Source organism: Amblyomma americanum, chromosome 8, assembly GCF_052857255.1.
Source record: "Amblyomma americanum isolate KBUSLIRL-KWMA chromosome 8, ASM5285725v1, whole genome shotgun sequence".
NCBI lineage: Eukaryota > Metazoa > Arthropoda > Arachnida > Ixodida > Ixodidae > Amblyomma > Amblyomma americanum.
In genome coordinates, this window is record NC_135504.1 from 126,282,424 (window position 1) to 126,307,599 (window position 25,176).

At 46.9% G+C, this 25,176-nt stretch overlaps 2 protein-coding genes across 4 annotated transcripts in view; one reads left to right on the top strand and one right to left on the bottom strand.

Annotated features, from left to right (window-relative positions):
• LOC144102062 (uncharacterized) overlaps nucleotides 1-15,811 on the top strand; it is a 48,071-nt gene extending 32,260 nt beyond the window's left edge. Inside the window, exons 2-6 of the mRNA XM_077635336.1 lie at nucleotides 3,617-3,789; nucleotides 5,613-5,735; nucleotides 7,197-7,514; nucleotides 10,708-10,959; nucleotides 12,595-15,811. Of these exons, the coding sequence (XP_077491462.1) occupies nucleotides 3,617-3,789; nucleotides 5,613-5,735; nucleotides 7,197-7,514; nucleotides 10,708-10,959; nucleotides 12,595-13,050 (1,322 nt within the window). The 3' untranslated portion in view covers nucleotides 13,051-15,811. The remainder of the gene's footprint in view (nucleotides 1-3,616; nucleotides 3,790-5,612; nucleotides 5,736-7,196; nucleotides 7,515-10,707; nucleotides 10,960-12,594) is intronic.
• Nucleotides 1-25,176, bottom strand: part of LOC144102061 (uncharacterized) — a 47,234-nt gene that overhangs the window by 13,542 nt on the left and 8,516 nt on the right. The window contains exons 4-5 of one of the 3 annotated variants that reach the window (XM_077635335.1): nucleotides 19,151-19,399; nucleotides 15,805-15,904 (exon numbers count right to left, since the gene is read on the bottom strand). In XM_077635335.1, coding sequence (XP_077491461.1) covers nucleotides 15,836-15,904; nucleotides 19,151-19,399 — 318 coding nt within the window. In that variant the 3' untranslated portion in view covers nucleotides 15,805-15,835. Of the gene's footprint in view, nucleotides 1-15,804; nucleotides 15,905-16,147; nucleotides 19,400-20,975; nucleotides 21,053-25,176 lie in introns of those variants that run through there. The other 2 variants (XM_077635334.1, XM_077635333.1) reach the window with 2 other exon arrangements.

Genomic DNA, 25,176 nt, shown 5'->3' on the forward strand with positions numbered 1-25,176 from the left:
GCGGCCCCTTCGCGGGTGTTTTATACGTCGACATGAAAAGTTGATCTATACCGTGCACGCGCACAGAAATGCTATTTAAGATGCACAGACGACGCCTTGAAAACTGCAGGGGGTACGATATTTCATGTCATCGTGCTCATTACGGTTATGTAAACGGCATTTTTAGCAGGAATTCCGAGCACGTTGGTAGAGCGTGTTTGTCTGTTTCCAATTGTATAGCTAGTGTTCGGAAAATCTGGCGTCGGCGTAGTGAGCGAAAAATCACGAGCACGGCTCTAGTCGGTGGTCCCCAGAGAGCAACCTGGGAGGCAGGTGGACCACCTAGGTCACATGACCTCTCGGCATCACAACCTGTCCACCGGATTGTGAGCGAACTGCCCACCGTGGCAGGTGGCAGTTAATTGGTCGCACGGAAACAGCAACCTGGGTCGCACAAGGCCCACCGCTGGGGCACCTGCCATCGCATGCAGGGCATTGGCAAATCGCTTAACCGCTGCACCACTCCGCCAGTATTAGCATGAGGACCCCCGGTATTTATGAGTGTAAAGTAGAGAATGACCTTCTGTATATACGGGAATGAACCCATTACGCTATCGCGTCATACCCTTAAGGCCACCGAGGAAGGCTATATAGGAGTGGAAACTCCCCCGTCTGCGGCGACCAGAAAAGGTCACAAGCCCGCGGCGCCACTATCCTGCTGGCGGCGCCTGGCGGCCTGGAAAGAAACTACTGAAATACAACGTCACCGCGTGCCCGCTGAAGCAAACACCCGTGTCGTCTGCTTTGAGCCCGCTCCGCCGGAGCCGCCTGCCAGGGCGTTGCATTTTTTTTTTTTTGCTGCGGCTTCTATGATGCGCCGCATGGCGCCGCCACTGCATACGGCCCCGTCGGCGCATACAATTGTGACTTTATCTGGTCGCCTGCGCTCGCTCGCGCTGACGGGAGTTTCACCTCCTACTATATAGTCTTGCTCCGTGCTTAAGGCGGAGCTTAAGTGTCCGCTCACATTTTTTAATGGCTATTTGGTAGTGTCGAAGGGCTCCAAAATGTAACGCTGTAAGTGTTCCACCGAACTCGTTCGCTGAATAATAATGTAATGACCGCAAAACCCTTGAAGACGTTGCAGCAGGATTCGCAGACTGAATCTACCCACAGCTCATAAGGGACGTTCGACGCGACCGCATACGTTTAGCAAAGGCTTACACACGTAACAGCTTAGTGGATGTGTATATAGGGAACACTGGGGCCTCTTGTCGCTGTGTTCTTTTCTTCTCCCTTGTCTTTTCTGCTGCGCTTAATTCTTCGACTAAGAACTACCAGCAACTCCAGACATCCATCTATTCATATGCCATAACCCCTGAGCCACCCACCGCGGCATGACTCTGAATGTGAATTTTTTGGTGCGAAAGCACTACATAACGCGGTCCCTACCAAGAACCTTGTGTGAAGCCTCGGAGTAACTCGGGTACGCTCGGGTTTGTCCGGAGGAGCGTCGCGCCAGCTGCAGCCAATGGTAGGGTGACCTTGGCCAAACCAAGCTTCGCTGGCCACTGCACGAGAGCACTATATACTATCGCCGCAGCCGATCACGCCTCTTGTTATTGTTGTTGTTCCCCTCACAAAATGGCACATACCCACAAGGGGGATTGGCCATAACCAGGCGGTGTCTATTTAAATTGCATATGGCAACCGTGGGATGACCTAACAAAAATTGGGTAACTCTGTTTCCGTAGCACAGGAGGTTGCAGGAGGTTAGGGCGACCTAAAACAAACTGGAAATTAGGTAAGGAAGCCTCGTGTTAATCTACAACACAGTCTCGCGCTGTGCACTGCGCGTCGTCGTCTAAATCAATTTTCATCTGCGCCATGAACAGATCAGACCAGCTTAACCACGATCAGAGCTTAACCTGAGTCTAATATAGTCGCCAGACGCGCAGACGACCCAGCAAAGCAAAACCATGAGCCAACCAGCTAAACACATGCACCTCTACTCTAAAACGCGCGTCTACTCGGTTCAAATACGTGAAAACGCTATCACCTTTTTTGAGCAAAAGAAAGACTGTATAAAAGAGGTAGGAAATTGACCTGCGCGGGACAAGTAATGCTCAGAGCAGAGCACCGATGATATCTGAGGACGGCAATTAAGATGGATTCCAGTGGGAAGGGAAACGTATATAGGGGACACTTCTTCGACTCCCCTTCCACATACAATGAGATCACGAAGTATTACCTTCTTAATCGCAGGGTTTATGGTTTGCCGCGTCCTAAAGTAAACAGGGCTCAGGCACTTACATTACGCCTACTACAGACTGGTACTTATCCTTGCCCATGGAGGTTGAACATGTTTTATCCTGAGACGTATACGGAGCCTTATTGCCAGGATTGTGGTGCTTTAGCCATGCTCTGGTCTTGCGCAAGAATTGAAGACTCTGCGATCAAGGACGCGTCCAAGTGGGAGGCTGCACTTCGCAGCCCGGAACTGGATGAACAATTCTGGGCTGTCCAGCAGGCTCACGACGTGGCCGTGAGGCTTGGTCTTCAGGTTCCGACGTGGGAGCGGCCCGCTTAGTGGTTACTTATCACTACTTGCAGGACCCAATAAAGTTTTCCATCCATCCATCCTTCGAGTTCACTGCGACGTGCGCTTTTCTTCTGAAGTTCTGCAGTTGGCCTGATGATTAAGATGGCGGTGATGATTATAAGGGCGACGACTGGAATAGAACATACACTTGGGCTAGTTGAAACAGTGTCACGGTATTTTCGTAGCGCGCCAAGCCGAAAGCACAAGTATACTATAAGACAGGAGGCAGGTACAGCACTGTGTCAGTCTCCTATACACGGTGTTTCGGCTAGGACCCTTCACAATTTAAAAAAAAATAGGCTTTTTGAGTTAGAACAGCGGTTTTTCGGCATAGTATTATCAGCGGTGCAGTACATCAGAATGCAGCTAAGACATGAAAACTAGCAGGCTGGTTAACTAACATCGAATAATTATCATTTTAACTGTTACTATCAGGCTCCTTAATTACTGAGAGGCGTGCAGCCCACCGTAATACCCATGTCAGTTTTTTTTTGTCGTTTCGGAAACGCGGTTACCATTGCCGCTGTGGCCCAGCAAATTCTGGCTATTTCGACGAGTTTCGTGCACTGGAGAGGTTGCTTTGCCTGCAAAATTCTCGAAAGCGCACGTATTTTGGCGCGATGTAGCCATAATTGGATGGGCCACAGCGGCGAGGGTAACCGCGTTTTCGAAATTCTAAAAACTGATACGGATATTACTTAGGTCGTGCTACACGCCTTTCAATAATTAAGACGCCTAACGGTGATAGTTAAAAAGTTAGCTATTCAATATTAGTTAACCAGCCTGCTAGTTAGCACGTCTTAGCTGTATTCCGATGTACTTCACCACTGACAATGCAATGCCAAAAAAGCGTAATTCCAATTCAAAAACCTATTTTTGAGAAGTGCATCAGGTCTTCTGTGAAGCACCTGCAGGTATATATGCCTTCTAGTTGAGCTTTCGTCTCGGTACGCTTCATAAATGCGATCACTTCCAACGTGTGCTTGGTGATAACCGTATATAACAGCGATGCGTGCTCTGTCCGTGTCCATGAAGGCAACATGCGCTCGATGAACGAGGACCAGGTGATGTCTCTGCACGAGCTGCTCAAGCGCAAACTGGAACGGGCCCGCAGCCAGGTCAGCCGGGGACTGGACCCCTTCCAGGCGGGAAACATGGGCTTCCTCATCCAGGAGACGGGCGCCTACGTCAACGTCTCCCTCACCAAGGTGCGTCTGTAAACTCTCAGTAACTCTCGGTAAAGAAAGCTTTCCGGCTGCACCTGCAGCCTCCAAGCCCGCTTTCGCACCTCCTTCACCTTTCCTCTTAAGTCATAAGTAGCCAACCGGAAGCCTTTCTAGTTAACATCCCTGCCTTTTCCCCCTCTCTTCACCTTTCTATCAGCTGACATGGCGCAATCTTCCCTTTGCCATTTTTCCCTCCTCTCCCGTACCTACTCCCGCGCCAAGCATATTACGGTTGTCTGTTTTAATGCGAAAGCATTATACGTCCGAATAGCACAAATGTCGGCGTCCGCCGTCCGCAGTCTACGGCACGAAATTCGGAGGATGTCAGAACGCCGAGTGAACGATGTCACAACACATGCAAGCGAACATGTACAGTTGTGAAAGATGAGACTTAACGTACTATGACCTATGAATGTCATGACTCGTAGACGTAGTCATGATTCATAGTGCAGCGGTGGCCTAGTGGTTTGAGTAACCACCTCTCATGCGAGAGGTGCGGGGTTCTATCCCCAGTGCCGCCGGGTACCCACCGGTGATACATACTGTACAAGCTTTACCCTGGCCTGGTGCTCGGCTTCTTTAGGGTGAAATGCTTGGGAAAATGAGACTGACCACACCTTGAGAACACGAAAACGCCTTGTGCAATGGCGCCCTTTGGCCACAGATGCATTTGCGCCATAAAAAAACCCACAGTCATCATCGACTCAGTCATTCTGCAACGTATCATGACTCAACACTTTACAAGTAACCTAATGTAAGGTTGGTAGAGATTGCACAAAGTATGCGTAGTTATGACGCGCATAGTCAGTCGTGACTCATTATGCAACGTACATGACTCAGCATTTTACAATTAACGTAAGGTAAGGTATACAGAGTTTGTACAAATTACGCGTAGTCATAATCATTCTGCAGCACAGCACGACTGAGCACTTTAGAATGCTGTCGCATCCTCAGCAGTCTTAAGTGTCTGCCAAATTTTTATTCTTCAGAACAATAAGCCACGAACACGCTCAGGCACGAATCAAGGTTCGATGCATGTTACAGTGTGAAAGTTTATGCTTTTGACTGCACTTGGTGACAGTGCTGCAGAGCACACGAGTTGAACGCGTGAGTGACCCCATCGCATAGATGAACTGCTGCGTGTCCAATGAAAGAAAAATATCTTCGTGATCTGTGCAAACAGAGAACCGGGAAATGACGCGTGGCTACAAGAGGAGCATCTCACGGTGTTCCCGGCGGCTGGCTTGTTCATAAGGACCGCAGCTGCCGAGCAGAACGCACGAAAACAAAGGAAAACACTCATCGGACTCGTAGCTAAAACACTAGGAACAATAAGATTCAATTTGACTTCATATCTGCGAGCAATTCTTTTCCTGCATACTACTGCCCGCTTTTTAATAAGTTCTTAGCTTTGTTTCTTTTTCATATGCTCGCGTATGTGATACCTAGGCTAGCAGGCTATCTGCAGGCTGAATGAATCTACAGGGTTTTTGAGGTTTCACAGAGCGCAACTATAAGTGCAATTCAATTCAGTCGAATCTATAGCGCGATGGAAGGCAAGGTATAGCAAAGATACCATCGTATCAGCGGACCGACAGCGTCTCCAACAACGGCTCCAACAGCTCCACTCACGTCGAAGTAGCTGATAACGAAGTTTAATATATATGGCCATTAATGGTGGGGAGAGACGCCGACAGGTGGTCGGCGTTGTGCCTCTGTACATTCAAAAGCGATGCTTTTTTGAGAAACAAACGCAGCTACGCGGATGCCCCAGTCGTCACCCACGACCTCTCTTGCCGGTTCAGGTGACCGTGACGGGCCTATCCAACTTCACCATACGCGACGTGGCCACCAACAACGCAGCCATGCGGGCAAGTGTGCTCATGATCATGCCCCGGCTGGAGATCCACTGCGCATACCGGATCAAGGTGAGTGGCGCATATTCCGGTATACAGTGTGCACAGTCACCCAAGCACAGAGAGGAAAACTTGGGTCCTGCTCCAGTTTCCGTGGAAAGAGGAATGCTCTAACTGAACAAACACTGCACCTGTCTGGACTGGATGATAAGATTGTGCGTGGGGAGGAATGCTCTATAAGAATTAACTGAACACCATTTTAGCCTATGCCTTTAGACCTTCAAATTTATATAAGGTTGCGAAGAGATTGATTTTCATAATTGCCAAGCTCTGTTTTCAAAGCTGTGTCGCGTTCCCGTTACAATACCGTAAAATAAGGGTGGATATCTAATCTGCAAAGTAACGACTCGCTTGAAAAGAGAGGCTTTGGAACACTAGAGAGACATCATATCCATGCAACGGTATCATCAGCACTGTCTGTTGATTGGACACAGGTCTCACGTCATCTCCCAGGAGAGCCTATCGAAAAACGCAGCATAAAATCTTCCGTTGTCACAACAGATTTTCCTGTAGTATTTCAGGACCCGACAACAGAACTTATTGTGGTAATAACAGGACTTCCTGTAGTGTTGAGCAGTCCCCTGTCGAAACGACAGAGCCAGTTCTGTCGCAACAACAGACAACTTCACAATACTACAGAAAAATCTGTCGTAACGACAGGACAACAATTTCTGTTGTATTTTGGGACCGGCTCTGTCGCATTTTTCGACAGCTTGGTTCCTCTTATAGCGCAAATCGGGACCAGGACATGAGAAAGGCCAGGGACGTACGATCCCAAATGTGTCGCGTGTGCCTCTTGTCTCTATCTGCGATATAATTGTGAAGTCATGCCACACTAACTTGCCAAAACTGCCATGGTAGTCATGTTGCCGCAGATCATTGTAGTGTTTGTTCATTCTTCAAAGCTGCCCTGCCGCTTTATTGCTTTGTTTGTGATGCAAGACGCGACCGGATTCATCTCGATTGATCGCATCCAGGCGGAGCCGATTCTAGGTTGTTCCAGAACGTTGTATAGTAACTTTCCACGCCATGTCTCCAAAGCAAAAAAGACGAACTGCGCAACAAGAACACGGACGAAAGGGAGGCAGACACACACTAACGCAGTTACACCTGCGTTAGTGTGTGTCTGCCTCCCTTTCGTCCGTGTTCTTGTTGCGCAGTTCGTCTTTTTTGCATTATGATCAACCAACTAGCCCGACAAGTCCTGTTGATGTCTCCAAAGTTCGCTACCAGCGGGCATTCTGTTCGACGACCGCCGAGCACGCTTGTTGCTTTCGCCGCCGTGTCATTCAGTCCATTCTGGGCGCAGATCAGCTCAATAAACAGTTTTCTTTTAGAAAAACTTTCGGCTAGCCTTCCTCACTGCTTCGACTGCCGTCGCCACCACGTGACAATATTATGTACCGGGTGTACTGCGAGTTGATCGTCACGCTGTGCAATGTTTGACACTGCGTTACCCCGGCTCGCACCCAGGGCTACATCAACGGAGACGGGGACAGGGAGCCCCAGGTGGTCGAAGACAGCGGGCAGTTCGAGGCCGTGCTGGGGCGTGCGGCCATGTCCTGGTTCGCCCGGGTGCTGCACGTTGACAAGGACGACCTGCTGGTCGCTCAGACGGGGCTGCGTACGCACGTGGACGAAATCACCAAGCGGTTCCCGCACTCCACCAGGGGCAAGGGGGCGCAGCAGACCCGGCCCGAGGACCAGGAGGTGCTGGACGTCATCGGGTCCAGCATCGTGGACCACGTGCGACAGATGGTGGAGGACCGGCTCAACGGAGTCATAACTAAGGTGAGGACGGGACGCAGTGCCGTGCACGTTAAAGAACCCCAGGCAGTCGAAATTTTCGGAGCCCTCCACTACGGTGCCCCTCATAGCCTGAGTTGCTTTAGGACGTTGAACCCCCATAAACCATAAACGATTTCCGGTGCTTCCAGCAGAAAACGGCACTCGTATTCGTTTCTTTAATCACTGCAAAAACGTTAATTATGCAGGACCGTTCATCTTGCAGGGTGCCTGTAAAATTAAACTGGTAATGGGGTGGAGGATAAAGAACGGGGGTCAACGAGATGATCGTTCGCATTGCTGCTGTATGCGTTCGTAAAGACTAAATTGGGGACATAAAAAAATAGTGAGGGAAGACGTAGCACGGGATTGTTTGGAATATGACAGTCGGGCCTTTCCCAGAATTTTTTTTTAAATATAAAATCCCCAGTTGTGGTGAAATAAGATTAATTGTGTGAATTGTGATCAAAGTAGAATCTGGCTCTCATCGAGTCATAATAAAGACTAGCAGAGGAGCTGTCTTCCCCACTCCGAATCCGAATGCCCGTTATTAGGTGTGTGGCAGATTTCTTCACCGCGGCACCTTTTCTTCGGTGAAGGACAGATGCTATATTCAGGCGCTCGTGTCACTAAAGTGGACAGCGGAGACGACAGGAGTACGCCTGTGCACATAAGATGCCATTCGGCATCAAAAACTTCTGCGGAGTGTCCAGCGATGAGTTGTCATGTTTATATAGGAACATGACGGACGAACACAGCGCTTCAATTTACAATACCAACTAGCCGAACAACTAACTCTACTGAAATTTACACTACATTCGAATGAAAGTGCGGAATTTCCTTTTTTTTTCCCAGAAACACGCTCTCTTCGTCATAGTCCTCCTCAGCTACAACGCATAGTCCCTACAAGCTGTCGCGAAAGAATGATGACGGCTGTTTCACCTCATCTACCGTAATTTTCCTATGTACAATCCCCACGCAATGTGTAGTCCGCAGTGCTCAATTTCGGCTAAAATATTATAGTATCCGCACCAGCTACATACTAGACCGCACCCGGTATATTGTCCGAACCCCGCATATAGAACCGAGCTGGGCATTTCATGCTATATCCGGCGGTAATGAAAAGAAAAATTCTCTATAGTCCGCACGTTTGGATAGTTATTGGAAACTTATAAATGGTGTATAACCCGGCGACTATATACCGGTATATACGGTATCTTACAGCACTTTACCTCGCGCCATTGGACCTCTTAAGGTAACGGAACATCTGAAGTGTGTACACTTCGTGTCAGACTAAGAGGTCATCAACATAGTGCGCTGCTGGTGTCATGTAGACATTAACGCGTCGGTCGCAGAAGCGCATGCATCTCTGTTGCCGAGTACTACATCGGAAAGGCCCCATGAATATAAATGAAGTGATATGATCTTCTGGTAAAAGGACGTTCCACGCTTTGACTCGAATTACTTCATATAAAAATTATAGCGGACAAGGCGAAAGTTACGGTAAGACACTCGTACAATGACGCTTCTCTCAACGATAAGAAGGCCAGCCAAGTCCCGTGGTTGTATACAAGGTCTGCCGGAATCGGATTCGGTCTTTCCAACGTTTCTAGTGCGCGGTTTTAAGGCAGCCGCTATTCCGACATGACAACCCGACAGGCAGACGCCAGGACCAACGAAGCAACTGTTCTAGCGCGTTTGCGCTGGTACCATGCACTCTAAACACGAATACGCTATACATGGGCAGGGTACGCTACCCAAGTTCCGGAGTAGATTTCGATCACTAAGTATGCAGAACAGTTACTCATGGCAACGCAGGTATATTCCCACTGCAAAACAGAGTAACTTGATGCAGTCAGCAATTGAAGGTGGCCTCTATACGCGGCACCGGATGATGTGAGGTTAATAAATGGAGATTGAAACCTGGGTGAAAATCTGAGTAACTGATAGAACTTCCGCTGTTTTGAAGAGGGAAATTGTTCACGTTGCCAGCTGTAAGTATTCCATAGTTTTAGTGATGGAAGTGTACACCAGGGCTCCGGCAGCATACCCTGTCCCTTAAAGGGAGTGTGCTAGAGGAGAGCTTACTCCCTTTTTTACTCCTTTCATGATTGGAGTATAGGCTGGTTTCCTAAAGGAGAGAACAGCAGAGTAAGAACAGTGATGCTCAAGCTAAACTCACTGTTTTCTCTGACAGCGTAGCCATAGATCTCCCGCAAACTTTGTTTATCAGTGACATGTGTCTCTCGTAGTGTGCAACCAATTTCATAACAAATGTCTTAACAGCATTTTTTTATTCTAGTAGTTTATGGGCAATCTGAGGAATTATAGTTATAATCGGTCAGAATCTTGTAACAAATACTAGCCGGATACACCGAAATTTTACTGTAGGAGTGTCTTTGAACGTGCTTAGCCCCAACCAAAATTCGGCCACTTCACAGCTGAGTATCGACCCGTGCTCACCAGCGGAACTTGACAGCCACCCAACCAGAGTGACAAGTCCTGATTGATCGTCCCGTTGATTTAAAGGAGCTGATTATGAGACCAAAAAATCACAAAACGCCCACGAGTTTGTAACGCGAATGATGCTCAACAGCTTTAGCTGGCTTTTGATCGCGAATGGAGGTAAAGGTGATGTTGTTTATATCAAGGACCATGCCTTTCAAAACAGAGATCTATAGTTAAGATATGCAAACATAACAAAGCATTTCAATGATCACAAAGCCTCAATGCACGTTTTCTTGAATGCGGTGACCACTTTGGGGTCCGTTTCGAGCTGTTACATTAGTGCATGGGGTTTGAAGGTCATTGACGAAATCGGCTTTTTTTTTGTTGCCTGAATGTTAGTCTCCCACCAGAGTCATGGGACAGGGCCTGTAGGGCAGCAAGATATTGACGAGGTAAAGAAGTAACATTTAGCCTCCGAAACTATGACGTTGGGCTTGAAGTAGACGGAAGCATCGCACAGTTGGCCACCGCAGAGGTGTCCTACTGTACAATATAGGTTAGCTCATATGTCTCATATGTGGCAGGTGATGGCCTCTAGGAGGGTGGTGCATTCCTGGCCGTCGGTATCTGGCGGTAGGCTTGCAGACGCCGACACGAACAGCGCAGAGAAAATTTTCAGTCGGTAGCCCTATGGCAGAACACCATACTCCTTCGGTCGCCGCTAAGTGTCGCTCGCGCACCACCCTTGCAGGCAGTGTCCCAGAAGCCCAGCGAGGTGCAGGACATGCTGGAGTCGATGGTGGTGCCCACGCCCCACTCGGAGGTGCCGCGAACCTTCTCGCCACACGGGCACCGCATCAGCAAGCGCCAGGTACCCTGCAATAATGGCACCGAGCTGGACGACTACGTCGACTACCTGTTCCGCTTCGCCACCAGGCTTATCCGGGCCATGGAACCCATCCAGGGACCAAACTTCACCATCTACATTGAGGAGCACCTTCAGGTGAGCGTGGAGTGGCTCGGACAATGCTTGAACGTGTATAGTCCCGGGGATGAACTGCCAAGTGCCCGCAGGTCTTATTAAACATTCGCAATGGACGACTGGATAATCGTGCTCGTAGCTTCGTAAAAGAATAACTGAAGAAGCACACGCATGGCAGGGCTGGTGCTGTCTTCAGCGTCTGCCCTGTCGTCGTTGTGCGCTTTGAGATAAGTCGTGAGAGTTTCCCGTCTTCCTTTTCGCTGCGTTTAACTGATAAATATGAACCAATCAGCCAAACATCAGAGCTATTTGTCTGAAGGATTTATTGCTACTGTCGGATACAAATCAACAATGAAGCGGAAAATGCCCCTCAAATGAGCTCTTCTAGCCAATGGCGCACCTGATAACGTCACATCGTAGGGGATTGGCTTAACGGATTAACTGCGACGTCTTGACAATAAGCCGACGCCATTGGTTGAAGGGGCTGATTTGAGAGGCATTTCCTGCTTCGTTCTTGAATTGTATCCGACTACAATCCTCCGATATACTCCTGCGCTTGACTCGTTGTCCTCCATCAAAGACTAAAGCCAGACGTGCCAAGAACGGCAGAGGAAGTGGAGGCAATAGGAGTAGTGTCCTTGGCGGTGGCGGGGTTTGCTGCTCAGAAAAGCAAAAAGCATACACACTTGGCGCTGCGTTCAGCATCATCCTTTCAACTAGGGAAAGGGTCCGAGGTTCGCCCTGACAACCTATTCCCGAAGGGCACACATAAAGAGCACCTCTTTCCATACCCTGCCTGCTGAATAATTCCCTAGGGCGTACGGTTCCCGCCGTCCTCATTAAGCACTAACAGCTAGCAGATAAGCCACAAGTCTCACACCTCCCCTCTTCTCTTTCCATGCGAAATAGACAAGACTCGTATGGGTGTGTGAATAGCACTCGAATAGTGAAACAACCGAATCGAATATTTGTGATTATTCGCAATTTGTGGAAACAATCGTAAAAAACGAATATTCATGCAAAACCGTGAAGCGATAGCGGCTACGCTATAATTGAGTTAAAGCTGCAGCTGTCGAGCGAAGCAACATTGCTCTCCACTGGGAGGCACGAAACACGATGTTATGAACTCTATAACCATCATGTCATGGATCATGGCTTGCGACATCGAACAAACTAGCGTCATGTTGCGGTAGATGAGAGGGTTTCAGCCATGGCCTCCGAGAACGGCGCCTTCAAAGCTGGGTTTGCTAAACCTATCTTTGAGCCCTGTCGTGTCTTCCAATCTTGGAGGCCATGTATGAGCATTATGAACGATGTTTCACGAATGGACCAATCGCGGATCATGCTGTGCGGTTGTGGGCCCGGTTTTTGAAACAGTTGTCGAAAAAAACTACGGCGTCCTCTATTCGAACTTTAGGTCAATTATTCAGAAGCTATTCAAACACTTAGTAACGCATTCGATTCGCTTCGAGTAGTCCTGAGCGTGCATTATTTGGTTAGTTCAGCGAATCGAGAAGGATATTCAATTCGCTATTCAAAGATTTCGAATATTCGCTCATCCCAGCTTTGAGTTATTAAGTTGCTGGAGCTAATTCAATCGCAGGTTTGAAAACTGGTTCCGAGAATCACAAGGGTCGTTCAACGTCATCTGCGCAGGTGTTCCTGTACGACGTCCAAGCCCGCAACGTCTACACGCTGTCCCGGCGCAAGCCAGCCTACGTCATCTGCAAAAACGGCGACGTCACTGTGGGGCTCGTCATTCGTCTGGAGACCATCATGGCGACGGCCAAATACCGCGTGCTCACCGATCACCGGCACCTGCTGTACAACGGCGACGCCGACATCAAGCTCTCGGGCAGTGTGATCTGGATCCAAATCTCGCAGCTGGCCAACGGAAACAACCGGTTGGACGTGGTTCGCGTGTGGAACATGGGCCGAGCCCAGGTGTTACTCAAGGGACTCGGCAATCTAACGTCCGCAATATCAATGTTACTCACGAGTATATTGAATCACGACCCGTGGAACGTTATACCGGTGGCCGAGGCGCAGGCAATAACTTTCGGCAGAGAGATGTTGGCAAACATCACGGTGCCTATTTTTTCGCTGGTGTGAGGCAGCTCCCGACGGTCCCAACATCCGCCCACACGGCCGTTGCTGGTGCGTGCAAAACACAGTGCATATATGTCCCGTTCGGCTGCGCTAGCGAGGTGTCTTTCTCGTAGCACTGTGTCTTCGGCACCAGCTGTTCCATGGCTAGCCCAGAGGGAAACAATAGAGACCGTCGGGATGAAGAATCTGCTGCTGATCCCGGAAAGAAGACAGATATCTTCGACCAGATGGCCGCAGATAATTGACAGCCATCTTCGGTGTGTGCCAAACCCGTGTAATGTGAAGAAAAAATGCGCTTCAGCCGAGGAAGACTCCTTCTCCCAACAAGAGAGATTTTAACGGGAAAGTTTACTTTCAAAACGCCGAACAGTGCACTCCTTCTTGACGATTCTTGAGGGCCTTTGTGTTTTCCGCGCCTTGGAAACACCCACTGTGAGGTTGACAGACATTGGAAAGTGTTTCTTTTATGAAGTGACTATACAACTGCGTCGACTCGTGGTAGCGTTGTTGGAAGTATTACGGTCAGGTCAAGCCGTTCGGCTATTGCTCAACCGGTTCCCTAAATGCATATGGCGGCTGTTTACTACGAGGCTAGCTACTGACTCGAACTCCGAGATATGCGATAACTTCTGCATGCCTAAGAAAAAGAGAACAAAGTTAACTGGAGAGTCAGCAACGATTACAAAGACAGCTCTAGCATGGAACCAGTCATTGTCCTTCCAGGTTTTCATTTTCGACATGTACCACCCGTTCAACCGAGCATCCTGTTGCCTATATGGCTCTCACAGCTCGGAACTGTATTTCGAGAGAAACCATATTCTTTTCGTCGGTGCCTGTTATCGCTTTTATTGCACCCTGCTTTGTTCTCTTTGCTTCTGCATTTCGCTGTTAAAAAAGGAGCCAAGGGTTTTTTTCCGTCGCACTGCCTGCGCACTCAAAGTCCAGGTCCGTCTTCCGGGGTTATCGCGCAAGAATTACTGGCGCACCAAGCCTTTCGGCAATGGTAAATTCATCCAGCATTAAGGCTGGGTTGCAATTCGCACCCTGCCGCGGCACTATGTTTATAACTGACGCAAGTCAGCAAATAAGTGACAGAAGGGTTAGCTGCGGCATGTTGCTTCCACGCGCGCCACTTATTGAGAGGGTATGCAGTGGTCCCTGCTCCTATGGAGCCTACGAAGGTCCAGGAGCTGCGCATCCTGCAGTTGGTATTTGTTTGCCCGAAAACGCACTGGCAAAACCAGAAGATAATTTTTGGTACCCTCTGTCTGCCCCTATGGTTGCAAATTAAGTGACACACTTTAGCAAAACATAAGTGTGCGGAGCTGTCACTGAGCTCGGCAGTTACTTCTCTGTAGCCCTGCTGGCTTTCCTCAGGGTGAATTCAGGCAGCGAGGAGGGCTACTCTTACGACGCAAAGCGTTTAGAGTACCTGGATTGCAACAGGGATTGCAATGAACGACTCGACGATAGTCGGTGCCACAAGCAAGCTTGAAACTTATAGAAGCGTTGCCTTTGAGGAAGCTGGGCACCATGGGTGTCGTTCTTGTTTTTGTGTATTCAGTTGAGGTGGTGTGCTCAGGTGAAGTATAGTCCGAGGGTCACAGCTGTTAGGCCCGACGTGTCAGTCTGTCATAACCGAAGATAGAGCAGACGAGGCCTGCCGCCTTAAGCGAACAAGCCGAGCTTTGACATAGAAAAACAATTCACTGGTGAAAGTGTGTTATTTGCTTCTGCAAGCATTTGAGATGCAGGAACCAACGTAAGCTCTACTGTCCCGCCATTAACAATAGCGCCACGCCATGCTCTCAGTTTCAGTCGTGCAGGGTGTGTCGTGAGCACTTCATTACTCCTTAGGCAAGACTGTAAGTATTATGAAAACCAAGATGGCAGGCTGGCCGGAGAATTGCATACTGTTCATACTTGAGAAGTTGTTGAAGTCACGTCCGCACTGCTCTTTAGGAACTTGTTGAAACAATAAGAAGTGCACTTTACACCACTCGTGGCCGATGTTTTCTTCAACATATCAGATGCACTTTTGAGGGTCCAGTCGCGACGCACTTCACGGCGTATTTGCAGATTATTATAGATGCGCGCTAGCCCTGCATGTGAAGTCACATGCAAGTACGGCGGTACGAACTCGTTACATGGCCTCTCGTCTTGATAGCTCTGTATAGTACGCCTTTCATGTCCATAGTCCGAAAGTTGCCTGAGAGATAAGACCGTGGTACACACCCTGCATATTCAATCAAGGCATAGTCACCGTCATTTTTTTTTTTGGAACCTAGCCAGTAATGTATGTGCCTGGAAGGGGATCATTCATCATCTTTGACTGCATCTACTCCAGGGAGAACCAAATGAGCTTAAGATTCTTTGAGCATGTGCTTACGAGCTAGACGCTGCCCCAGTCTTATGTTGGAAACGGGTATAATTGTCACAGTTTTGGTTGTGGACATACACTCGCATCGCGTATGCCTTACACCTTGTGACGTGTTAACACAGACATGCTTATTTTGCTTTTAAATGACTGCAGCACTACTGTCGTCACTGCGCCCACTGATCATCGTGCACTTGACTGTCATTGCTGCTGCCTGATATCTTTTTAGCTTGACGTCAAATTGCCTGCTTAGTTTGCAGCCAGAGTACAAGAAGACGTCGAGGAAATCTCGGGTGGCCAACACCTCTGGGAGGCGTTCACGTGGACATCTGCTTGAATGCCCCCAACATTTTATTAGTTACTCCAGTCACTTTGCTTACCTGTCATGCTGCTTGTCTTTGACCACGCAATCTACTCCGATCTGGAGCCATCATGCGCCCTGCTCAAACCAAGCATTTGCCTACTGCTGAGTGTCCCGAGCTGCAGAAAATGGAAATGTCCACTGATCATGGGAGCTCCCTCCCACATGACTGTTTGGTTTGTCCCTGTTTTGGACGGCTCGAGCTAACAGACCTAACAGGTAACACTGAATTAAACATTACTGTGCGAACAGTGTTGTGCTGTCTCCTGATTCATTATTTCTTTTACTGTTGTTAGAAGATGCGGTGTGTGCAGTTCAACGCAGACCTTAATGGAGAAATGTCTTCACTACAAGATCGAAATTCTACTTCATGTATTCGACACAATATATTCAAATAAATAGAGCTCTTCAGATTTTTACAGTGTACACACTGAGCATTGAAATCAGCAAGCATATCTTTATGCAGCCTGTATATAAAAAATGAAGCTCTGTACAAACATTCCTGTATTATAAATCCAGCTTCATGAATTCTATACAATACAAGAAAAATACAACTCTGTACATTACACTGCCCATCAGCTTAAAAAGCAGCTTAGTACAAATGTGCCTGTACAGCAGAAAAGCAAAAAGTGTAACTGTACAATATTCACGACAAATGTAACACATACAATCTTTTCTTAGTGCAAGAGTGGCAGATATGACAATGAGCATCTATAACATGCTTTGCAGCATGCAAAAAGTCGCCTCTGAGCAGTTTCATCACAATTCTAGCAGAGGCCAGAGCTTGAGGAACAATGTAAAAACAATAACAAAAATACAGTTTCCCAACAACAGCACAAAAAGCTGAATACCTCACAAAGCATAAGCTCTAAATTCAGCAAATTAAAAATATAGCATATGAACTTTGGCTGCACATGTTGCTGAAGAAACATTCTTTTCCCCATTTCATAGCGATCTGAGACAAAACGTTCTATTTCTTCTGCTTGAGTCAATACTAGCTGGCCACTGCCAATGTCACTGCAGTTGTTTTCCAGCTCCGCATAATCGTGCATTATATATTCCAGGGGTCATATTCCACCTCCTTTCTGCAGGGGACAGCATTCGTACACACATCTGAACAAATTCACGTGTTCAGTTTTAGATGCACATGCATTTGAAAAAATCTGAGCGTAAACAATTAGAATCGCTTGCAAACTTGATCAAGAATGCACTTGGCCGAGTTAGTGTGAAGTCGCGCTGAGGTGATGACATATTGCGATGAGTGACAGGAATGGAGCACAACGAGCACCATTGGCCTCAAACAATTCCAGGGGGCATGTGACATTATTGCCACGCTGCTAGCCATTCACTGGCGACATGCAGTGTGAGAGCACCCGCTTGTATTCGTTGTCTTCACCGGCTCGTGCGTGGGTTCTCCGAGTGTGCCTGCTTTGCTAGTCCTGGTGTGCCTTTCTGCCCTTTCTGCCGGCTTTCGGTGACAATATTAAGGAACGTGACTGTTAATGCTGGTTAATCAAGGTCCTTCTTTCTTTGAGTGGTGTGTGAGTGTGGAGAGGGGGGGGGGGTGTACTGCAACTGTCATTATCCAATGTCTTAGAAGGACATCAGCTATTCTGAAGGCGCCTTCGTTTTGGTGAAAGTTCTGGAGGCGAGCAACCATTCATCAAACCTTCAACATGCAGAGAGAAATTTTCTGGCAGAGATTCGGCCAGCCACTGAATAGCAGACTCTAGCAGTTTCCCGGCTTCCGTGAGTGCCTGAACATCGTAACAATGGTCAAGAAGTAAAGTGCACTTTTCACACTCTTCAACAATGAGTCTGCGCAATTCTGAAACCGTCGGGCTTGTCGAAGGCACAGTCTCTGGAACCACATTTTCTGAAGTCACTTCAATTTCAATTGCGACGAAGTCCACCGCACCAGTGCTGCCATCGTTCAAGCAAGTTTCTTCCGTTTCTGTACATGGCTCCTCCAACCCAACTTTTGGCTCGTTCAGATATTCTTGTGGCAGCGACAGAAAGTTCCATCCATCAATCAACTTAAAGACAGCACAGAAATGCTTGCAGGGATACTTGCACTCGGCGAAATCAAGGCACGTACATGATGGTTTGCCAAAGTCCACTGTATGAGCTGAATCATCAGCACTCTCAGAGCGGACCAAAAACATCCCGTTGTCAGGTAGCTCAATTACGTCAGCTGGAGTGAATTCTTCAGCGTCCACTAGCCTTCGCAGCATGTGGTTGATAAACTCTTCAGGTCGGCCGCGAAGGTAGATGGGAACATTTTCGCTGTACTGTCTGTACAGCAACAACTGCCTCGCTTCCGACTCGCTGTATTTCTTTTCACAGTGAGGAAGGAATGCATAAACAAGGGCAATAATAAGAGAATTCACTGAATGCTTACCACTGTTTGCACAGGCCTTTGGGCAGTCTGCCCTGAGCATCTTGTTCAGTGCCTCAATGCCCTTGTTTGTTGTGAAGGCAACGCCAAACTCCAGCCGGTGGAACAAGACCCACAATTCCTTCACAGGTAGCCATACTGTTTCGAAGTAACTCCGAAATTTCTCATTCTGCCAGTGTTCGGAACAAATGAGGGCTGCTAGAGCCTTTTCAAGCTCGTCATGATTAGAAGCACTGGCCACCGATTCCATGAGAAAGAGAGCATCTTCGGGATATGACACGCCGTTTTCCTTTCTGCAAATCCACCTCTGCCATGCCTGGATCCTGTGGAAATCGCAGATGAACATTTTGCTTCCCGGAAATGCTTGGCAGATGGCGTCCATTTCTACTTGACTACAGTCCACCATCCACTTCTCTGGAGACAGATCAGGAGACCACTCTCTGAAGACATTCAAAGCTTCGGCGATACAAGAAGTTGTCTCAAACTGCACAATAAACACACCGGCAGCCGTGTAACCGAACGGTGTCTTTACGACCAGAATAAAAAGCGATAGGGCACAGTCGCCAGTTCTGTGTGCGGCGTCCAAACAAACGACAGAAGTTCCATATTTTGCACATATGTTTTTCATGAACTTCGACTGGAAGCAGAAAAGGAGAGTATCCTCGCATTCACCAGCAATGCTCTCTTTTGTGTTGTTGGGCATGTTGCTGCTTGAGTCCTTGCTTGCAACGCACGGTCGGTAGAACACAGAACTTTCAGGCTGTTCAGCTTTGATTCTTTTAACCAAATTATCAGCATTTTCTTGACCGTTAGAGCTGAACCGGTCTTTTCTTAAGGCAGACTGAATGTGGCTGGTTATAATGCTATTGTCCGGAAAAAATGCTTTGCAACTACTGTCGGGCTTTTCCTTAGTGGCAAAAAGCACATCATGAACAAAATGACAAAGACGTTTTTTGACGTCACTCACCGATGTGATCCCACCTCTCACTAAGGTTTCAATCTGCTTGGCAACATCCACGTCTATCCTCTGGCTAACACCTTTGGCGTCATCAAACCCGTGATTGTCATGAGAGATACTGTCGGCAATCGCAACGTAGATCCTTGTTCCGCTGGCTACAGTTCTGGCTGCTTCGTCAAGCATTCCGTCCAGCTCCTTAGCCCTGTTGGCTTTCAGCACACCTTGTTTTACTACGCCACATGGCTGGGGGATGTCCACCTAGAAATCAAGCATCATGGCTTGAAATACGCACATATCAATCAAGGTGCCAATTTGCTTCTGGCTTTAATTACTTGTTTTCCTCTTTGTGGCTATCATTTTTTTTTTTTTTGCTGCAAGAGACGCATTTATTTCTGAGAAAATTGGATTTGAATATAGACCTTTTCACAAACAGGTCCACAGGTGCCACCATATTGGGCACTGGACTGTGCTCGTAGTACAGGAAAGAGTTGAGGATTAAGCGCCCCCAAGTTCTCCCACAGCCCAGGAAACCGGTTTTCCTGAGGGCCGTGAAAAGGTCTATAGAACAACTTTTTTTTCTCCTACTTCTATTCGATCTCAAGACATCTTAAGAAAAAAGGACTTCGTGATCCCAATTTGGAAGTAAATAGTGGTGTGGACCAGCCTCGGGAATCCACAGCCAAAGAACAGTTTGAAGTAGTATTTGCAGTTTTCTTGTGAAAGTGGCTGGTGGTAGCAGTACCTGTATTTAAGTTTTTGTCATTTTCTAGCCAATAAAAGCTCCATTTTCAGAGAAAGTAGCCTTTAAGCCACTAGAACGCGGAAGTTCATTGATACATGCCAACTTCAGTTAATCCTCCAAGTTCCTTTACTGCTATAACACAGGTGCTATTTCATGTAGCAGGTGCTGGTAATAGTGAAATTTGGTGCTCCACATGACACGCACCTTTCTGTGAATGAAAACTGGCACAACATTCTGCAAAAGCATGTTAGAGTAAACTCCCACTTGATGAACTTCAAGTAACAAAGCATTTTTGAATTATGAACATTGCAAGAACCCCAGCAGTCTTCCTATCCAAAGCATGTAAAATATATCGCGATCTTACATACTTCACAAAAGTGCACATATCAACTGAGCAAACAGCTGGACACCGGCATGTTTATAATAAACCCTTGTACTCCGCACCTCTTTCTTGAAGGAGCCAAGTGATGAAATGATGGACCTTGGGATGAGGAGCAAAGTGCCATTAGCTGCATGTGGGAAGTCATATTCCGTTTTGAGCACTACGCACAATTTGACAACGACCTAGATCAACGGTGTAGTCTTCACTATTCTTCCAGAACACTTTCGTGATGACTGGGCAAGAGTTGAGCTGAAACCAACATCTGTAATAGCCCTGGAAGCTGCAGCACATCTTCGGAGGTTCAATGAGCCCCTCTTATCGTTCTGTTGTCTTTGGAGGTTGCGAGACTTCACATCCCAGAAACACAAGAACTACTAAAGAGGGTACAAAAACCGCACACCCTTCTGAGCTTAAAACTTCCATGCGTCGCTTATTAACTCAAATCAAAACAATAATTTCCCACACAAATAGTATGCCCAAGCCACAAGAAAGCAAATTATTGTATACGACTGTGTACAAGTGGACTTTTTTTTTTTTTTTACAAAAACAATAATCTGAAATCAAGAAGTCGACCTATTTTTGGGGTGTAAGATAACTTTTGGCTGAGCCACAGCTGTATGCACTCCGTGCCAGTGCCTACTCCCAGCAGTATACATGGAGCTCTGTGCATAAAAAAAAAAACAATTTGTACGCAGATCACTCATGCTCACTTTTCTGGAGTGGCAGATGGTGCGGGAGCAAATTTCTGGCAACTTCCACAGCGTGAGTTGTTGTGCATTGCTGGATTCTGAAACTACAGAATTGTTGGCAGCGATCAGTTTGCCGTTAGTGAGCTGCGCCGCAAGCATGGAAGGCAGTATGGGGTGCTGCTTTGTGGCTTTTGATCTTCATCTGTCTATAGCTGCTGGTCCTGCGCTTGCATCGTTATGCGTTGCACATGTGATGCAATGCCATCCCATAGGAAACTAGATTAAGAATGCAGCGGCATGATGGAGGTGTACACATCTACTTGTATACGGAGAGCTTTTTTTTTTTTTGGCCAGTGAGGGTTGCGAGTAGAAGAATCAAGCTATATTTGGAGTTGATTATACGTGATAATATACAGTAGTTAGTTTTCCAAGGCAATACACCAGCAGGTAATTGTTAACAGGTATGTACAAAATTTCATACGGTATCGCAATAGTAGGAAATTGCTACACCGAAATACCAAGATCTGCCAAAAAGAAAAATCACCCAAGCAATTATGGGGTCACTTTCAGTTTTGAATATGTCCACGATGCTAAAAATTAAAAAAGAATATATATTATTGCCTGTTGGAAAGCCTGCCTGCATGAAAATAGTGGAGGACGTGCTACCATGTGATTTTTAGAAACATGGTTTAATGCATTTGCTAGCCGGCAAAAACCACCCTATTTACGATAAGAAGCATGGCAAATCCACCCTAAAGAAAGAAATCTCTGCTAGGTGCAGCACACTCTCAGAAAAAGGTTATGTTGTTAACCTCAAATGGGTAACAAGTTCTTTCGCAAAAAAAAAAAAAAAAAATCTGTCAAGTATAAACCAGGCTGCTATGCATACATGTGACTAAGCAGCTATGTAAAATAGTTTGGCAGCTCATTATGTGTGGCATTCTGCGACAGCTTGTTATTACACTATACTCTATCTCAGTACTTCCATGCAGCACTGCCACGGTTATGAAGCATGCACAGGCAACGTCCTTGTACTGTGAAAAGTAATACCAGCAGTAAATGTCTCCTGCTTGTTTGCATAAGCACAAGTGGGCATTTATATTGACATTGATAGACTTCTATGAGCGCAAAGGAAATGCGGTCTTAAGCTATTTGGCATTCATTTTAATGTGTAAGCATTAGAACCCCCACGTTGGAAAAATCTGTCAGGTTGTCTATCTGAAGCCGCAGTTGGCAGGTGGTGAAGTGGAGAAGGGAAATCCCCCTCTCCACTGTCAGGAGAGGAGGAAGAGGGGACGAGAGGGGAAGGCGACAGGTGGCGGAGAGTGGAGGGGGCACGGTGTGTCAGACTGTGATTGCTGGATTGGATCGGGAGTATGGAGCTGGGGTACGACGTGCCACACGGTAACTGAGGGACTGCATCATGCCACCTGCTGACAGGGTCTGAAACCGTCAGCGGCAGCAGCTGCTATGTCCAGGGAGACACCAATGCCAATGCACACTCTGCCGCATCAATCGCACTGATCGTCTATAATTTTTTCCAAGAAATTTTACGTTCAAGAGCAGTAATATTCAAAATTCACAGACAATCAATGAAATTCATACGACATACATGCATTAGCAGTAGTTTTCTACACCAAGCTACTTGACTATGTTGTCATCTATGTAAAGAAATTACAGAGGCATAAAGTTTTCTCTCTGATTCCTATACTGCACTGTGGCAATTTCTTTTTAGGTGATTCAGACCATATGTGGTGTCCAGTATCCAACAAATTTCTTTTCAGAGGGGCTGGACTGGGCTGACTGACTGAAAAACTTTATTTAATCCTGGGCTATACAGGGGACATTCACGTGACGTCACAGGCGCCATTTTATTGTCCAAGGTGTGGCTTCAGTAGTGCCGGTTGGAGCAGGAGGCGATACTGTCATTAGACACACACAAGGTCTTTCACAGTGCTTCACAGACAACAAAACGGCAGCCGCTATGACATCGGTGAATACTCCCTATAGCTCCCAGAGGGTGAAGCCCTTAGTCCAGGGCCTCATAAGCTGCTCCAGTCTGGCTTGCCTGGTTGATAAGTCTGTGCTGGTCATTCAGGTCTGTGTTGGAAGCAGTGGCTTCTCACCGAGAGGGGTTGGGTATGGGCGGTTGGGTGGGAGAGCTAGGAGCTAAATGTGACCATTGTAACCTTGTGGTCACAGAAGGGGACACTAATGTATTTAACGTCTTTGACTGCTGCTTGGTTGTGGAAGGCGAGATCTATGCACGTGTTTCACTGGGTCGACATATCATTTGAAAGTTGCCAGATGAGACCGACATTATCTTGAACTGCGCCCAGAAATTCCAGGTGTTTATTGATGTTTTGGTTGCAGTCTCCCACCAGTACGACCAAGTCGTTCTTTACACGAAAGGGAATTTCTCGAATGGCGATGGCAGCGGCTTGTTCCGGGGCTTCCAAGAGCAGAGGAAAACAAGCCTAGCAGGAACTTGTTCACGTGACGTAGCCAGCAGTGAGGACACAAGAAGCGTACTTCCCGTCAGTCACGTCAATATTGATTCAAAGTTTTTTAGCATTTATTTCTTTATGCTCAAAGCCACCAGCATGCTGCTTTATCACTTTGTTTCTGATGCAACATGTGATCAGATTTATCTCTAATGATTGCAACCACACACAACTGTTTCTAGGCTGTGCAGATTATTGTAGATGCTATTCACACCTCATTTAGAAAGTTCGTTGCCTGCTTTAATTGAGAGTGGCCGAGAGTAATGGCAATTCTGTTCTTCGACGACTGCCGAGCATGCTTGTTGCTATCGCTGCCGCCAATCTGTTCAGTTCTTTGTGGGCGCACATCAGCCCAATAAAGAGTTCCTTTTGGGAGCCTTCCGGTACCTTCCTGACTGCTGGACTGTAGTCACCACTATGTAACAATATTGTTTCCAGTGCCTTATCTGACATCAATACCAATACAGAGTAGTGACAGCCACAGACCTGCAGAGGTGTTTACTTCGGTCAGAGTGCAGCGCGTCCAGTGGTGCTATCATGGTACACAGGGGAAGCATCCACGTGCGATATGAGAAAACCGACTTTAGGAGCCAAGGACTTCTTGCCGTGGCAAGCATTATTCCACGCCGGGGCTTCGCGTGCGCATGTGTGCTTCTGCTTCCACAGTGGAGTGTAAGTTCCACGCTTAGTGCACATTCTGCCTATGTACCTTGCGCCTCAGTCTTTTCAGCACCAATTAACATGGTTTAATTGTGTCATTTCGTGTAGTGAAAATTAAGAAAAAAGCGACACCAAAGACAAATTGGAGTTGGGTTGTATCGATACATTACCACATTTTAATGAAATAGAGGCTACTTTTATTGAAAATGGAGCTTTTATAAGTTTTAGAAGGGACAAAAAAAATGAAACACAGGCATCACTGTCACAGGTCGTTTTCACAAACTGCAACGTCGCAAGTGATTTGTATGCTGATCTCCGAGGCTAAGCTACACCACCATTCACTGTCAAACAGCGACCTGGAGTCAATTTTGGTCTTGACGTCGCAAAAGTCTTGTGGTCAGAATAAAATGTTCCATTTTTAAATTCAGTTTTTTTCAGCACTAAATACATCTTTAGAGCCAAAGAAACATCAACATGACTACAAAAGCCTAATAATAGGTTTTTACTGCAAAAAAATTGTACATAGAGTCCTTTAATACTCTCCTCAATCAAGAAGCTTTGCCACAAAGTATTGAAGGATTCTGGTTGCGCTCAAGTGCTTTAATGAACTTTGAGTTAAGCAAACTTATTTCGATGTCTTTAGTAGTCCACTGAAGTGAAAGCATAATGTGGCATGTCTTTGAATCCAGTAAGTAAATTCAAGTCCCTGTATTAGTTAGCCTTAAGGGGGAAGAGGGTCTTAGAAAAAAATTATTATTGAAGCCACATTTATGAAAACATCAGGGAATATGTATTTTTGTGTGTTGATTCCAAATATGTTATTTAATTTTATATACAAGTCCTCCTACACTTATGCAATATGTTATGTAACTTTTTGCCAACAGCTTTAAAGAAATTTTGCTGCAGGAAACTTACTACAATGCATGCCATTGATCTCTTTTGACATCAAACTTTGCAATCAGGAAAAAATTTTCGTCCTGCCTGTCATAGAAGTTGATTTACAGGATTTTGAAGCTGTCACTTCAGAAATAGGAATTCAAACTTTTCTTCCCATTTGT